Source organism: Ornithodoros turicata, chromosome 1, assembly GCF_037126465.1.
Source record: "Ornithodoros turicata isolate Travis chromosome 1, ASM3712646v1, whole genome shotgun sequence".
Taxonomy (NCBI): Eukaryota; Metazoa; Arthropoda; class Arachnida; order Ixodida; family Argasidae; genus Ornithodoros; species Ornithodoros turicata.
This window is the reverse complement of record NC_088201.1, coordinates 218,464,968-218,482,760: the sequence shown is the minus strand read 5'-3', so window position 1 is coordinate 218,482,760 and position 17,793 is coordinate 218,464,968. Positions and strand designations below refer to the sequence as shown.

The following is a 17,793-nucleotide window of genomic DNA, read 5'->3' as shown; positions in this document are numbered from 1 at the left end:
CCAGACAGTAATACAATGCATCACGTGAGCAACCGTCACATAAGAATCAGGAAAGATATGGTGTACGGGTAAATGAGACATTCGGAGAATTGGGGTTCAAAAGATTTGGTGGTGAAAAAACGGGGGCACAGGTGGATGTCTAGCCGTGTACAAGGGGAACACAGCTTTTGTTGAACTGCGTGGGAAGGTACGGGTGACCTTATGGGCTGAAGGGAAAATGGAGCTAAGAATGCTAAGAACAGAAGGTGAATGGAGTAGCTTAGCTGGATGATGGGTTGAACAACTGCAGAGGACCGCCATGAACGTTTAGTCCCCGTGGTTTTAAAGAAGAAAATTTTGAAATGAAGAAGGACTCGCGATTTTTGCGTTTGCAATCGGTGGTGTAGCCAGATTCCAGAATTGCAATGGATAGGTGTGTATCCATGTCGTGCCCGGGAAGATTAAAATGTATAGCAACGGGAGTGGGGCGATTATTGACAATGTCGGATTTATGACCGTAAAACCTCTGACGCATGGTGTTGGAGGTTTTACCAATGTACTGAACATTGCATTTCATACATGTTATTAGATAACAAATGTTGAAGGAGTTACAGTGCAAAGATTGTTTAATTTGAAAGGTGTAGTTGTTTATGGTACCGGAGACCGAGGTGCAGGTAGAAATAAGACTACAAATTTGGCAGCGTGTGCCGTTGCAGGGACCCGAACCAGGTGTTGTAGTACGGCGCAAACGCGAAGAAGTAAGGATATTCCGGATATTCCTTGACCTGCGGAATGTAACAATGGGGGCAGAAGGAAATAGTTCTTTCAATTTTTCGTCACTGTGTAGAATGTTAAGATGGCGCTGGAAAATAGTTTTCGTGTTACGAAGGGCTTTGTTGTAGGTGGTCACGAAAGTAATATTTCTGTGTTCCTCGTTAGGTTGGCTGGAAAGAAGTGACTCTCTGTCCAGCGAACATGATTTGGTGAAATCATTTTCAATTAGATTGCTGGGATAGTTACGCTTCCTGAAATCAGCAGACATTTCGTGAGCGCGTCTGTGGAAATCGTCGGTATTGGAACATATGCGCTTGAGTCATGTGAACTGCCCAAAAGGAATATTTCTTTTCTGGACATTGGGGTGATAACTACTAAAATGAAGATACTGGCGTCTATCGGTTGGTTTCTTATAAAGGTCGGTGACTAGTTTTCCAGACCGAATGGAGACAGTGACATCAAGAAAATTGATTGAAACATTGGAATAGTTGCAGGTGAATTGGATAGTGCTATGCAAGGAGTTGAAGTGTTCAAAGAAAGACAGTAAGGAAGAATTGTCACCTGGCCACACAACAAAAATGTCGTCGATGTATCTCAAGAAAATGAGCGGCTGTACGGGGAAGGATTCAAGGGCCCTCTTTTTAAATTGACCCATGAAGAGGTTTGCATAGTTAGGTGACACGCGGGATCCCATCGCTGCGCCATGTACTTGGACAAAATGTCTGCCATTAAACTCAAAGTTATTATACTTTAGGACCAATTCAAGTAGTGGGATGACCGCAGAAGTGTGGAGGATGTCGGAGGGAAAAGAAAGGAGAAAGCATTCCACTGCATTCAGGCCCTCATCGTGGGGGATGTTAGTATACAGTGATTTTACGTCCATGGTTACCAGTGTCATATTGGTCAGATCTGAGACGTGTTTGGGAATTCTTAGTCTATTGCTGAATTACATGTGTCTTAAATGCAGATATTTTGTCAAAGTGTACTGCTGACATCAGTGCCCATCTGCTCAAATTCTCACATTAAGGTAAAAAGGACGACAACGTTTGCCAGCTGCCGCCTACGAATAATCAAGGTGGTACCGAGTGTTTGGCCACCAAGCCAGGGTTCACCTTCAACTTTACCCAGCAGAAATGCGTCTCGTATGATTCTGGTGGCTGTGGTGAAACAGGGAACTTCTTTGTCTCGGAACAGGAATGCAACAAGAAATGTTCAGGTGAGTCATGTTGACGTGGACTCATTTACGTATGTTCACGTTCCTTAGTTTCATCTTATGTGAGTTGTATTTCCTCATTCAAGGAATGCTATATTCGAACGCGATCTAATTGGCGCGTTGTAGTTAGTGCAGTCATGAACAAGCAAGCCGTCGCTGGGAACGTTCTAGCCGTTTACCGTACGTGAAAACTTCTGGGTGCGCCCCCTCCTGACCGTAAAAAGTGATCAATTAAAGAATAAAGGAAACAATTATGCACACAAAGTCCTATTAAAGGCTGATAGCCGTGGTTGTCACGCAGTGCTAATACAAACGAAAGCGAACTGCCTTCCTCGGGTAGCACACTTGAAACACAAGTTCCAAACGAGAGGATAGAGAGGTAGCAAGCGAGCTGGTGGTATAGATCCATAACTTAAAAACCCGAAACTAGGGGACAAAAAAAAAATTGAAACGACAACACAGACAAGTCTGTGACCTTGACTGTGCTGTTGTTGTTGTTTTTTGTCCCCTAGTCTCGGGTTTTCAAGTTATGGACAAGTTGCAAATTACGGAAAAAGATTATATAAAGATAATAAGATTACATTAGATAATTAGAAAAAGATACAGAAAAATATTTTCACGGGTCTATTTTCAACGGTTCATCTTATCTTTTTTTTTTTTACGATATGCGACGGCTAGATAACTTGATTCGTCATTTTATCTAGGATGCCTTCACGATTACGTTGATGTATTCACTTCTCTTTTTCTATATGTGTTTACGAAGGGTGCTTTCCGCCGTAATGCTGAATGCTGGTTGAGGCGGGAAGGGGTCACGCGCGGTAGGTCTGCCTAACAGGGAACTATGCCAGCATTTCTCTTGAAGGTGACCTGGGTAAACCAATGGAACACTACAAGGGAGTGCAGTTGATGCACCCTGCCGGTGCTGACGAAGAACGCGCATGCCTTAACCAGTCAATGGTTTTCAACTACACACGAGGTTTAACCCAAAAGCGCTCTACTCATTTGTTCTGTTTTCACTGTCACTTTGGCTATTGATTGCTTTACAATATCGAACACGTATGCCAAAGCGACTTTTTATAACACCGGAACAACCATTCCCCAAATTATTAGTCCCAATGTGTCCACTTGAGCATGAGACGTAATCGTTTACGACTTTCCGTGCGAATAAACCGTGTAGCACTGAAAAATGATTTGCACAATATAAGAAAAATAAGTCAAGTAAGTTAAAACTAGGTGGAGAAAGGACACTTTTCCACATGGTACAGCTCGCCTCAAAGTTAACTTGAACACCATCGCAGCCTGCTTAATGAGGAAGGATAGTTCCATCTCAAATCGAACAGGGCGTGAAATCTTGTGTTTAGGATGACCTTGAAAAAAATATATGTTACAGTTACGGGTCAGTCATGAAAAGTAAACGGTTTTTGAAAATTATGCGTCACACGGTTCGAGAGCCAGGAGAGGAGGAAGAAAATGCCTCTCAGAGGTCAGCGTTGTCATGTACTAGTTTCAAGGCCAGTTGCAGCGGTGTTTCTTGGCGCAGGGTACTGATATTTTTTCTTACCACAGTAGACATGGTATTTAATGGACCACTGCATTTTCTACGTTGCAGTGGTATTCGTTTATCCGGGAAAAAATTCCAAAGCTAAGCCGTACCATCAAAAGGCACAAAATTCATGACAACATTTTAGGTGATCTACACAAGCGATGAAGTTGAGCCTTATACTGCTAGATTGTTGGTTTATAGGGCTATCGAATGGTAGTCAACTCGTCGTTGCATATTGCTTGCAACACCGATAACTCTGGCTCGAATGAGACAACATCTCGGAAAATGTCAAATTTCCGAATGCTTTACATCAAAAACGCCATTTAACTACAAATTTGACCCAAAAATGGATATATTGTAGGTGAGTCCATTGACTGTACACAGAGAAGAAAATGAAAATTAATATTTTATCGGTATTACCGTGGCGATTTTTTTTGAGGAATCGACGTCACCGAGGGAGAACGAGCGTGGACGCCGCGCCGTTAATGACGCGGAAATCGAACCTTCCGACTGGAGTTCCGAGTTGAACGTTTTCCTGTCAACAAATTCCTCTTTTTTGTGTCATCCTCGCTTTCTGCATCGAAAACATTGTTTCAAACAGCAGATAAGTAGTGGACTGTAGAGTAAGCAGAGGCACCTCAGAGATGGATAACACATTCTTCCACATTTCCACATACATTTTTTTCCCCACATGTTAATACATAATGCACTTGGGGTTGCTTATATGGTCATGTTGGTGATATACACAGTCAGTTTTCTTCAAAGTTGCGTTCGACGTATCTTGCATGTCTCCCATACAAATGACGAGCGAACATCTGGAACAGGGCGCACACAATCCCACACCATTTCTTTCGATTGCCTCAAATCTTGCACGATAAAGAAAGCTATAAGATCAAGTTTAACAATATGATGTCACCCGCTTCAAAGAAATAATGCTATTGGATGCTTATGTTTCCGTGACTATTATCCTGAACTGCTTCTACGAAAGTTGCTAATACATATGGAGAAATGGAGGTTCAGAAGACGCGAGACAAATGTTTACCTGGCGGCGACGAACACACATGGTCACACTCAAGATCGCATTTATTTTCGTTGATTCGATGGTTTGCATGAATTCGCAGCTCGTCGTTGAAAACAAACAGCATTTTGAGAATGAATTCATTTACATGGTCGCACCAAATACACACACAAACGGACAAAAGCTCCCCGCGTGGTATAGCTGTTGTACTGGGAGCCCCACGACACCAAACGAGCCCGTCCGCGAGCACACCGATTGGCCGGATGAAAAGCGTTCGCGTTTCTGCCCTCCGATGCTGCAGCACGGAGCGGTTCTCGAAAAGCGGGTGGAAACGCTCCGCGGCTCGCGTTTCGCGGCGCCGCGAACGCGAAACGCGCCGCGAAATGCGAATCCAGCTTATGTGTGAATGTGTGAATCCAGCTTAAATGAAGAAGGCATACGCTTCAGAGCTTTTCCAACAATAGATGCACACATTCGGCTGTATTTTGTACGACATGTATCGCTGTGAAAGGGCTCATTTCATTCCCCACATCCCCACCAGCAATGGGGTAGCGTATCGCCTCTGGCGATGAACCTCCCCACTCTCCGCCTCAAAATAAAGTTGTTGTTGTTGTTGTGTCGCTGGTGTGCGCAGACTATCATGAGTTGTTGAATGCTTAACTACGCTTCCAGTAAAATCGCATGCGTTCTTTCCATGCCCTGCAGTCGAAAAGACCGATTTCTTCCGTGCAGTGTTTATCTGCATTTGATTAAGCTGAAAGCGATTATTGAAGTGGTCACCAGCTCCATCTGTTCCAGCTCCACTGCAATTGTCAATCCTGTGCATACCTGTCGTGATGCAGACTCCAAGTGTAATAAAGATGTTAACACGTGAAAGAAGGTACTCACAGTACTCACTCAGGTACTCACGGGCTCACAGCAAATGAGGGCGTGTACTGAGTCCCACGAACAACGCGAACGCTACAGCACAATGCACTATCCTATTATTCTAGTTTGAAACAATGTTTTGGATGCAGAAAGCGAGGATTTTGATTTGATTTGATTTGGTTTTATTGTGCCCATTAATAGCCCATTATAGCGCCTTGTGAATGGTGCACATACATGGAAAAATGGATCAAGGAAAAGAAAAAAGAATAGGGAGCACATACAGGGAAAAAAGCAGAACACTGTTAGGCAAAAACACTTCGAACAGTATGATAAAAATTCGTACTCATGAACATATCAATCTCATTAGATTCTAGACTATTAAACATTAATTCACTCCTGGTCACAGGTGAAGACAATAACACACGAGCAACGTAAAACAAATTATCATTTCTCCGTTGGCGAGAAGGTACGCAAAACGATACAGACGAGACTAAGTCTGGACAATCAATGGAACTGTTTAAAATTTTGTGCAAAAACAACACATCATGAATATCTCTGCGAACACTTAAAGAACACAAGTCAAGTTTCTTCAGAATCCAGTAATAATCATAAAAATGTCTTCTGTCGAAAAATCTATCAAAAAACGTTCTGATAAATCGTTTCTGTACTGATTCAATCCTAGCCGATAATTTACTGTTTAGGAAATTCCACGCAGCGGACGCGAATTCTAATTTTGACCTTACTAGACTCCTGTAAAGCGCCAGTAGGCTTTCCTTGTTACGAAAATCTCTAGTTATACGAAAAATTGCACCTAGCGAGCGTGTTGCCAATGTCACTATACTAGTGACGTGTTCCTCCATATTTAAAGCCGAATCCCAAATTACGCCAAGGTCACGTACGGCCTTTACTCTTTTCATATCTACGCCACCGACCTTATAAACATGCAAAAGATCATCCTTTTTTCGTGTCAAAGATATTACTTTCGTTTTCTCTGTGTTCAAGCGCAAACCATTGACCCGACACCGGCATTCTATGGCATCAACATCACACTGCAACTTTATGGCGTCACCTGCGTCATTAACTCGCCTATACACTTTTAAATCATCAGCATATTGCAAACAATTTGAATACTTAATATTTTGAATGATATCATTCACAAATACAACAAAGAGCAGAGGTCCAAGATTTGAGCCTTGCGGCACCCCAGAAAAAGATTCATATGATTCAGATAGAGAGCCACCAACGCGCACAACATTTTTCCGACAAGTGAGATAACTCCTAAACCATGCCACTAAACGGTCACTAAGACCGTACGCAGCCAGTTTCATTAGTAACAGCTCGTGACTCAACATGTCGAAAGCCTTCGACATATCGAAATAAACTACATCCAACTGGCCGCGATTCTCTACAATGGACGTAGGAGTCGTGTCATGGAGGATGACACGAAAGGGAGGAATTTGTTGACAGCAAAAAGTTGATCTCGGAAATCCATTCGGAAGGCTCGACTTCCGCGACATTCACGGCGGGACGTCCACGTTCCTTCTCCCTCGGTGACGTCGGTTCGGAAAAAAAGTCGCCACGCCAATACCGATAAAATACGAATTTCCATCTTTGTCTATGTGAAGTCAATAGACACAGCTACAATATATCCAAGTTTGGGGCAAATGTTTAGTGGGGTTTTTGACGTAAGGCGTTCGGAAATTTGCCATTTTCCGAGATGTTGTCTCATTCACCCAGCGTTGCCAGCAATATGCAACGACGAGGTGAGTACCATTCGATAGCCCTAAACACAAGCAATGTAGTGGTTAAGGGTCAACTTCATCGATTGTGTAGATCACCCACAATGTCGTCATGAAGTCCGTGCTTTTGGATGCTACGACTCAACCTTGGAATTTTTTTCCCGGATAAACGAAAATCACTGCAAAGTGGAAATTGCAGCGGCCCATTACATACCACGTCTACTGTGGTGAGAAAAAATATCAGTGCCCTGCGGCGAAAAACGCCGCTGCAGGAGGCCTTCAAACTAGTACATGGCCTTCAAACTAGTACATACGTGACCTCTGAGAGGCATGACCCGTAACCATAACTTTTTTTTTCAAGTTTATCCGAGACGCAAGATTTCACTCCTTGTTCAATTTGAGATGGAACTAGCCGGAAGAGAGCCTCCACGAAGCGCCAGCCGAATGCAACGCCTTCATAACAAGGCTCACTCCTCTAACTGTAACTGTAAATACATCACCAAAAACACAATCCGCCATTATTTCTATTAGGCACCACCAGGGTCCGCAGGCTGGAATGCCGTTGAAGTTAGCTCTGATGCGAGCTGTACATCTATATAACCTAGTGAGGAATAACACCAATAGACAACACGTGAGTCGACTCTTGAGCCGTGTTGAAATGCCGATTTCTCGGAGCATACAGCCTGCGGTACCCGAAATACACCATGAAGAATAAACTGCTTCAAAATAAAACAGTTAAAAATAAATCGGGAAGAACAAACCGGTTAAAATATCCGGTTAAATGAAGGATCCGCCATTAAAAATAAACTGTTTCAAATTCCCCCCCCCCCCCCCCCATTATCCAGCTCGGAGGCATATTAATTGTATCCTGCGTGGGGTTAGATAAGGTTATGTTCTGTTAGTGTCGTTTGGTCTCGGTTAGTTTGGGTTAGTTTAGGCTAGCTTGGCCTTGTGAGGTTAGTTCAAGTCCCTTGCTTACAGTTTACATGACAGACAGACTCAGAGGACAGAGGTCAGAAAAAATATAGTGGGATAGGAATTCAAAAAAAGAAAAGGAAAAAGGAAACGAGTGCATATGAATGAACACGGTGTCCTGTCACTGCCGTTCAAAAGGCGCATTGTTGGTAAAGCCTAACTGTTGCAAGACTTCGCTTTTCGGCTAAATTACTAGGCTGTACTAGGCTCTCCTCGTTAAAGGGACAATGGCATTATTAAAAAAAAACTCTATTTAACCGAGACCACTTTGATTGGCACCGGCCAACAATCTACACGACTATTTCTTTTCGTCTCAAAAGTGCGTAGATATTAAATACGTGAATTTTAAAGGTCAGTGCCACTCCTCAAGCCCTAGAAGGTCCGGGGGCGTGACGTCATCACTAAGGGGAGGAGTGAGAGCGCGGCGCTCAGAGAAGACGCCGTCCATACGCACCGTAACCCTATAGGAGATGCCCGCACTCCCGCGGTATTCCTTTCGTCAAGGTCGCGCCCCCTTTGGTTCTTCGCGACTGACGTTTTCTGGTTTTTCCAGAGAGGGAGTTCCATAATCCTCTCAACATCCGGCGTTTGCTATTGTCGTGTATGCCGTCGAATAACAGTCCAACAGCGCCACTATTTTGTGTGGGGTGTTTCGTTTGAAGAAAATCCTGATCAGTTCGTTATGATGTAGGGAGGTTGTCGATTATGCCCACCGAAGCCCATCGAGATGCGGAGATGAGACCAGACAGGTACCGAGATGGGTAGAAATCCAGCGAACCGGTAGAATGAAGAACCCAGAAGAAGAACAGTCTCTGTTCGAAATATCGGCGGCTTCTGTCGTGAGGCAACTCCCTTCCAGACAGGTACCAAGAACCCTTGATTTTAATGCCACGTCTTGACACGTTAAAGGTGAATGCGAAAATAATAAACCTAAAACCCTAACAAAACAAAGCACGCGACCCCGTGCTATCAGTCCTTCGTCGTCGTCTTCCTTGTTTTTGTACAATTTTACACATCCTCCCCCGCCGAATGAGTGGTAGCTCATTCCGTCGATGCCTCGAGAGGATATAACAGCTGTACCGGACGCCTCCTCTCGCTGCCTGACGCTGACGGAAGTTTGATAGTGCAGGACCGAATTTTATTGTCACGGCCAGTGTGAAGAGTCAAAATTCGTACGGTCTTCCAGACGTGGCTTCCGGTCTTATCGTCATGAAGTAGGACCAAGTCCCCCGGCTTCAAAGCGTGGTACGCAGTGGGACTGGACATATGAGCTGACCTTAACTGGAGTAAGTACTCGGTCCGCCATCTCTTCCAGAAATGGTCTGCGATTCTTTGCCGGTGCTGCCAGCGGCGAGTCAGGTCTGCTGGCGTTGATGTTGGCGGTCCTTTATGCTGGCTGCTTGGTACTGCCGTCAGCTGTCGTCCTATTAGTCACGGTGGGCCGGTGTCAGTGCCGCCGGTTCATCCGGTAATGCGTGCAAGTAAGTCAATGGACGCGAATTTATACAGGCTTCAGCATCGTGGAGTACGATCATCAGTTCCTCGACCGTCAAGAACTGTCTTCCTAGAACTCTTCGTAGAGAATCCTTTATTGTGCGTACGAGACGTTCCCACCAGCCGCCCCACCATGCTGCTTTCTCAACTATAAATTTCCATTTGACACGGTCGACGGCGACGAAATCTTGTACGTCACGACGTGAGATGTTCTTGTGTAGCTCTTCAATATCCCTCGACTCTTTTTTGAAGGTCAGCGCGTTATCCGAGTACACAGTCTTTGGCAGTCCTCTACGCGTTGCAAATCGCCGGAATGCCATGAGAAACGATCTGGCGGTGAGGTCGGAGACCAATTCAAAATGCACTGCCCGCGTTACCGCGCACATGAACAACGCGATATACGCCTTTACAAGTTCTCTGCCATCCCGCACCATCAATGGTCCGGCGAAGTCCACTCCCACAGTTTCAAAGGGTGCACTGGGCGTGACTCGGTCACCGGGTAGCGGAGCGGTCGGTGCAGAGGCAGCCTTCAGACGGAAGCGGGCACAGACACGGTATTTGAAAATGACCTTTTTTGCCATCCGACGGCCTTGCGGAACCCACCACTTTTCCCGTATTTCATTGAACGTGGCTTGCAGCCCACCATGTAGTGTCCGCGTATGGGCTGAATCTCCAACCAACTGCGTGAAGTGATGTTCACGGGGTAGTAGTACTGGACACTTCACAGTGTATGCTTCAGGCCCAAACTGAAGCCTAGTCTTTAGGCGTACGTATGACGTCTTAATCGTCGAGGTAGGGTCGCAGTGAGGCGATTTTTGATTGAAGTGAGACCGGCCGTCGCTCTTTCAGCCGGGATTGCTCCTCTGCGTAACTCTCACTTCGTGCCTGCTTCTCCCAGTAGAGCTGGGCTCTTCGTAGCTCTTCGGCGGTCAGCCAGGAGTAGCTCAGACTCGTTGACCTTCGTGTGTTACCGACAAACCGGAGAACCCATGCCGTGACTCTTAGCAGCCGCCTACAAGTACTGAAACTCTCGACGTTAAGAAGGGGTGATGGGCTTGATGAAATCTGCAAGACTGTTGCTTTCAAGCTTCGTTCTTCGTCTGCCTTCATGTCCCATTCAATATCGTTCGCTGGCCAGGTCGTAGGATCGTTGATTAGCCAATGTTGTCCGCACCACCATGTGGACTTTTCTGAAAGTGTTCGTGCTGGTATCCCTCTGGTGAGACAGTCTTCAGGGTTAGTCGCTCCTGGGCAATGCTTCCACCGTTTTGTGTCCGTATTCTGCTGAACTCCTTGAACACGACTGCTGACGAATTGCTTACATTCGCTAGGGGGCTTCCGGAACCACCACAGGACGATCGTCGAGTCTGTCCACAAGTAGTATTCAAATGCAAGACCAGATCAGATCCGCTTTAGGTAGCTTAGCATCCTGGACCCAATTAACGCACCCATAAGTTCTAAACGCGGCAGTGTCATCTGCTTGATAGGAGCCACACGGGACTTCGAGAAGATGAGCGTGAACGTCACGGATCCGCTCTTTTCAGCCCGCAAGTATGCCACGGCACCATAGCACTTCGGGCTGCCGTCGAAGAAGATATGGACTTGCAGGTCCTCGGCGCCACACGGGCGTAAACAACGGTCTACAGTGACGTTGCTCAGCTCGGAAACCTCTTCACACCAATCTTGCCAGAGTCGCTGTTTGTCGGGTGGCATCTCCTCGTCCCAACCGATCTGTTCAACCCATAGTGACTGAAACAGCATCTTTGCCCGAACAGTAAACGGGTTCAGGAGGCCAAGAGGATTGTAGATTCTAGCCGATGTCTGCAGGACGTTACGTTTAGATCCAGGTGAATGTGCCGAGGAACTAATTATTCCATCGAAGCTGCAGGCGAGCTGGTCGTCTTTCGTATTCCATATGATGCCTAGCACCTTTGTAGTGAGGCGATCGTTTTGGTTCGCTGCACCTCGTTTATCCGTAGAGAATATTTCTTGAAGCCACAAGAGTTGGATGACCACTTCCGTAGGCACATGGTAGCTCGGTCCATGATGACGTTTGAGTCTTCATAGAGCTCCAACGCAGACTCAAAGGTAGCAGCGCCCGTTAACAAGTCGTCGACATAGAACGATGTCGAAAGTGTGTTCGCGGCACTTCTTAGTTCCCCATCTATAGTCATAAAGTGATGGTGAAGCGTAGCTGTCAGTAAAAAGGGACTGGCCGTCGTTCCGAACGGCACATATGTCATGCGCCATTCAACCATTCTGGCACCTTGACTGTCCATTCGTGATGGCACTTCTTCAAACCATAAAAAACGGAGTGCATCTCTGTCTTCTTCGTGAACGCTGATTTGAAGAAATGCTTTTTCAATATCCGCTGCAATTCCGATCGGATGTGTCCTAAAACGCAGTAGAATGTCCAGCAGATCCGGTTGTACTTTTGGGCCATTCTCAAGGTGGTCGTTCAAGGACGTGTCTTTGTCGGAGTGCGATGACGCGTCGAACACGATGCGCATTTTCGTTGAAGTAGAGCCTGGCCTAAGAACTTAACGATGAGGCATGTAGTAGGTTCGATAACCCGTCTTAGGATCGACTGCTGGAACAGCTTCAGCGTGCCCCTGGACCAGATACTCGCGGATGTTCCTGTCATATTCATGTAGCAGCTGTCTATTGCCGACGAGTCGGTTCACCAGCCTAGAAAGTCTGCTTGTAGCTACTGCTTTGTTATCGTGAAGTGGGACGTCCAGGTCCTTCCACGGAAGGCGTACCTCGTACCGCCCGTTTCTCATTTTAACAGTCCGACGGAACTCCGCCATTACATTGTCTTCTGTAGGAACGGGCGCGATCTTTTCGCAGATTCCAGTGCCTTCCACTTCCCACATTCTTCTGATCACCTCATCCTCTATAGTGATGTCGCTCACACTAGTTTTGAGCACAGAGATGAGGCTGTTGACTTGTCGTGCTTGCAAGTCTTTTACGGTGCTCGGCCCTTGAAAGGTCCACCCAAATATAGACTTCATGGCGGCGAGCTGTTGGTGTCGCCCGCAACGACGGACGTCTCCGGAAATGAGCTTCCAAACTTGATCGCAGCCTATGAGCAGGCTGATCCCGCTCACTTGTCGCAGTCAAGGAAACGCAACCATGTCGGCTACTTGTTCGCCGCGGTCCTGAAGCTCCAGCACATGTTCGTCGTCAACGGCCGATTCCATAATGTCTCTGCAGAGCTCCTGCATAACGATGGCGTTTAGTGTGACATCGTGATGTCCGTACTGACTCCTCACGGTCAGTTCCACCACGGTTCTCTCAGTAGGCCGGGACTGTGCTGTCGATGAAAACGTGTTGATCCTGATCACAACTTTTGCTACCTTCTTCAAGTGCAGCATTTGCGCTAAATCTTCACGAATGAAGGTACGGGAACTCCCACTGTCGAATATTCCCCTGATATACTCGCACTTCGTTCCTGATGTGGGCCATGCTCTGAACGCCTGCAGAAGGACAGCGCTCGACGACGACGTATGGGTCACAAGACCTGGTGCGTCTTCTGTAGCCGTGGCAGGCGTTTCCTGCAGGTTACCTTCCTTTCTGGAGGCACAGTTAGGGTCGCACATTGATTCTACATATCGTCCTGAGCACTTTGGGCATTTTCCTTTGAAGCGGGATTCTCTCGAAGTGTGCGACCGTCTTGTGCACCGGAAACAGTGTCGCTGCTTGGCCAGTACCTTCTTCTTGTCTTCCATAGAAATAACCGCGTTGCACGTTTCAGTACGATGTTGTTTGCTGTTGCAGAAGAGGCAGGCTTGAGCAGCCGCTGTCCGGCTAAGTAGGGCAAAGGCAGCAGCGTTGACGGCTTGAGCTTTAGCGGTACTATGTGGAGTGCCGTAGTTTCGTGTAGCGTTGTCGAAAATCCCGCTCTTCTCTCTGCTTTCGACCTCCGTCTTGAGGAATTCCAATACTTTGTTAAGTTCTTCTGACCCAGAGCTTCCAGCAACAGGGGTCGTCTCGGCACCAGGGTTAACGTTCGGGTCTGGTGTGACTAGGGTCGACGTTCCAATTCCATTCGCAGAGTTCCGAGAGCTGGATCTGTGGTACTCGAGGACGATGTCACGCGGAATGGAGGACAGCAGGATTTGAGTCATCATCGCTGAATATGTCGCCGGTGACGTACCCAGGGACCGTAGGCCGCAGATATTTCTTTGAACGTGGTCGTACAGCTTACGTAGACCGACAGTACCTGCTGACGACTTCACTGAAGGGAGATTCCGTAGTTTCTCCATGTATCCTTTCTCCAGCTCTCCTCTGTCACCGAATCGTTGGGTAAGAATAGCAACGGCATCGTCGTAAGTAGCCTCCGTTGCTTGTAACCATGCAATGGAAACAGACGCAGTTCCTAACAGAAGCGAGCGTAGATAATGAAACTTGTCTGACTTGCTGAGGGGTTCGTTGTCGTGAACGTTGGCCTTGTACTGCTCCCAGAATGGTTGCCATTTTGGGAGGTTCCCAGAGAATTTCATCAGCTGAAGTCGTTGTAGCTGAACGCCGGACTGTTGACCAGACGTTGTGGATGGAGCTGACGCGCGAGACGTACATGCTGTCGCTTGAAGTCGCCCTAATTTTAGGTGCAAATTTGCCATAGCCTCGGTTACCTTCTCTTCGTATCGCAGCACCGATTCGTACTCCGCTTCAAAGTTCTCTGCCGTGGTTACCTCTTCAACTTCTCCATCCAGACAACCAAGTTCCTTACTGCAGTGCACTAATTTTCCCAGGAGAACGTTGACGGTTTCCACGGTACAGTTCGCATCTCCCATAGCAGCAGTGGCATCGTTGATAATTCTGGTAGCTTGTGCCCTTCGTGCACCACGTTTGGCCTTAAGCCTATCCACGACGTCTCTAGGCATGATAAAAACGTTCGAATCTGTAACGCAGGATAACTTCGGCGTTCCTTCTGTCCCGGGGTTTCGGGACCAAATGTTTCGTTTGACAGTTCGTTACGATGTAGGAAGGTTGTCAATTATGCCCACCGAAGCCCATCGAGATGCGGAGGTGAGACCAGACAGGTACCAAGAACCCTTGATTTTAATGCCACGTCTTCACACCTTAAAGGGTCTCTGACCAGAAGCTGGAGAGCCTTTTCCGCAGTGGCTACCGATAGAATACACAAAAGCAACTTCACATACGAAAATGCATGCCTCAACACCTCGTAGTTTTCGTGAACTCGAATTTTGAACATCGCGGTTCACGCCGACGCTGGCACACCTAGCGTCAAACCAAGAAAACGTACGCATATATAGAAAACTCATCTGGTCATCCCACTGGGATGACGTCAATCGCCCATGCAATCAGCGCGCAGAATGCCGTCACGTGATCGAGCACTACAACAACAACTTTCAGCAAGAACCAACATTTTTACGCCGATATACTGTTGTCACAATGTCTGGAAATAAAAAGTATGTATATACTTCGAAATCTACTACCTGTTTTATAACTGCGATAATCCAATTAGCGACTTCCGTGGAAAGAGGAGCTACGAGCTACGACGACTTTCGGGATCCAGCGCGCTATCTCACTGCGTTAGCGTAGTGTGCGTATTTCCAAGTTTTCTTTATTTATATCTTTTGGAACAACGACCAATTTATCGAGGTACAGCCCTTACTTCATTTGACGTGCCTCGGTTGTGTCGTCGAAGCGAGATTTCTCGGCGGGCATTCAGTTCCGTACGATACTGCGCGTTCAACCGCAGCGGCAGGATAATACCGCGGCGGATTTTGCCAATCGTATTTGAAGAATGCAGACTATGAGACGGACCCCTCAGTTGAGTACAAAGAACCTCCGCCTACAGCAGTCCGCAGTGCTTTCCTTGAATCTATCTTCGAAGACTGTTGCATCTGGACGTGACGAGGTTAGTGTCTTCTGTATAATTTATGCAGTGATTACTCGCCTTGTGAGAATTACGGTGTGGCATGCAGATGTTAGGAGACCATTTACGCAACAAAGAAAAATACGGATTCAAGAAAATTGAAGTTTACGCACTAAATCAAAAGATTACTGTACAATTCCGAGTGTTGTTGAATGCAGCCATGCCAGTGCAGTAAGCAACATTCACAGTACGTAAAATGAAGCTGTGTATTCCGCATCTAGATGTAACATTATAATTGTCACAGCAGTGTGCACCAATGTAGTTCATGACTTCCTTGGACAAGGTGTGGAACCAAATGTTGGAAATACAAGGCAGGGATCAGGTACAAGTTTTCTTCTATTTGTTTTCCAAATAATATGCAGCATACTGCACATATTAAAGAAGGGTTCTGGATTCTAAACCAATGCAGTTGAAATCCTTAGTTTACCCCAAGCTGTACTATTGTTGTCTAATCTGGGGAAACACCACAGAGGGCAACTACGATAAAATTGCAGTGCACAAAAAAAAGAAAGAAAGAATGCCTGGTATACGACAACCATGTCTACAGGTTGTCTACAGGTGCAATGTGCTGGACCCTCGTTGCAAAGAGGCCCAGCAGGGGTGCCACTACAATCCATCCATCCAGCCCCTCAGCTCCTTCAAGACATGCAAAATACAGTAGACAAAGCGTTCACTTGGAGATCAGACATTTACACAAAATTGCCTTGCAAATTCGGGATCTTTTAGCGCCATACTAAACACTTGCCATTACGGTATGAAATCTATCACTGTACCACCTTACAAGGTTCCACTGCTACGGACCAACTACAGAAATCAGCAGAAACTGTTCCTCTTCCGAACAATTTTTTTCAGCTGATTGGAAATGGCCTTCCTGTGTCCAGTTTCAAAACAGAGTTACACTAACTTGTTGAAGTGTTATAAGAGACAGTCCACTCTGTTATGTATTTTTGTGTGTGTGTGAAAATGTGGACAGCTCGGTGCAGTTGTGTATTTTATTTATGTGGTTGTGATTTGCTGTATGCTCGTAGTGGTAATATCTCAGTTATCGCATTTATATGGCTTTTTTCAACAATGTTAGGGTGATGACTTCATGGAAGTGGAAGGAACAGGAGAGGAAGACATCTGGCAATGGTCATGACAGTTGTCCGTCAGGTACGGGACCAATTTCTTTTATAAATGTGGTATATAGCGTGAAGTTGTTACTAACCAAAAGTTTTTGTTCCCTTTAAAGGAATCTACAGGTGGTGAGCACGCGTAAGGAATTGACATATCTCAATACAACTTAGACCTGCCTGTTGCACATGAGATGTGTGACTCTACTTACACACACAAGCTTCTGCAGGTTCGATGCATGTATATTTTGAAACATGAAAGATAGAGTGCTAAAAATATATCTGAGGTGAAAAATTGAGCAGTTCACTGCAGTAATTCTATCGATTTATTTTCAGCATTTTGGGAAAAATATAGTGATGGCAAGATTACCTGTGTTGTACTGCCAGACTATCTGCTATTGGAGTTCCATGTCCCAGTTATTATATATAATAGCTGTTTGAGGTCATTACATATTTATTATGCAAGTTTTGTGCCTGTGAGTTCCTGTAAATGTGCTCTGCTGTGATCATACTGGACAGATAGCTATGCCTGTATAATAGCAGTGACTAATGTTCTCCTGCCCATAAACCTATTCCTAGGGTACATCTGCACCCTTGGAAGTCACTGGAGAGGTGTGTTAGCTTAGCTCAATTGGTAAGGGCCCTGGATCGGTAATACAGAAGATGTGGGTTCAAGTCCTACTACTGGCTAACCTTTCCAGTGACTGCCTTCTTTCATCATTCATTTCTTAGGCACTTGATGCTTTGTATGTACTTGCCTTTTCTATGTGTTCCAGTCTCAGAACATCAACTGCCATGTTCAAAAGAAGTGGAATATGCCTCTGCAATCTGGAACCCATCCCAACATCTCTTAATCGACAAAGTAGAATTTGTACAGAACCACATGGTTTGTTGCTCGTGATTATCATCCTTTTTCCAGCGTTTCAGCCATTAAAGCCAAACTCTTTCTTACTCCTTTGATTACCAGATGAAAGGTATCAGGCCTGGCGTTCTTTCATAAGTTATATTACAGTCACACTCCTCCCCACCCCACTTACTGTCAATCCCCTCACAAGTTACTTCCAAGACTTGATGACTCGCACAAAGTACTTGCTCCACCTACACAAACAAAAAAATTCCTCTACTCTCCGCACCAGCCTGATGGTGTCAAGCTGGAATGACGTTTCTGCCC

At 45.9% G+C, this 17,793-nt stretch overlaps 2 protein-coding genes across 2 annotated transcripts; both read right to left on the bottom strand.

Moving 5' to 3' along the window:
- Positions 1 to 9,535: 9,535 nt before the first annotated feature.
- LOC135394678 (uncharacterized) lies at positions 9,536 to 10,183 on the bottom strand. Its single transcript, XM_064625539.1, has one exon. It carries the CDS (start codon positions 10,181 to 10,183, stop codon positions 9,536 to 9,538), a length of 648 nt encoding a protein of 215 aa, XP_064481609.1.
- Positions 10,184 to 10,382: 199 nt separating this feature from the next.
- LOC135394669 (uncharacterized) lies at positions 10,383 to 12,112 on the bottom strand. The gene is made up of 3 exons (XM_064625527.1): positions 11,567 to 12,112; positions 11,051 to 11,423; positions 10,383 to 10,969 (listed from the first exon to the last, which is right to left on the bottom strand). Exons 1-3 carry the CDS (start codon positions 12,110 to 12,112, stop codon positions 10,383 to 10,385), a joined length of 1,506 nt encoding a protein of 501 aa, XP_064481597.1.
- Positions 12,113 to 17,793: the final 5,681 nt, after the last annotated feature.

Coding starts and splice junctions, on each gene's coding strand:
- LOC135394669 (XM_064625527.1), bottom strand. CDS start 12,112: ATGCGCATCGTGTTCGACGCGTCATCGCACTCCGACAAAGACACGTCC. Junction 11,424..11,566: donor ATTCTCTACGGATAAACGAG/GTGCAGCGAACC, acceptor AACGTCCTGCAG/ACATCGGCTAGAATCTACAA. Junction 10,970..11,050: donor GCCGCGTTTAGAACTTATGG/GTGCGTTAATTG, acceptor ACTTGTGGACAG/ACTCGACGATCGTCCTGTGG.
- LOC135394678 (XM_064625539.1), bottom strand. CDS start 10,183: ATGGCAAAAAAGGTCATTTTCAAATACCGTGTCTGTGCCCGCTTCCGT.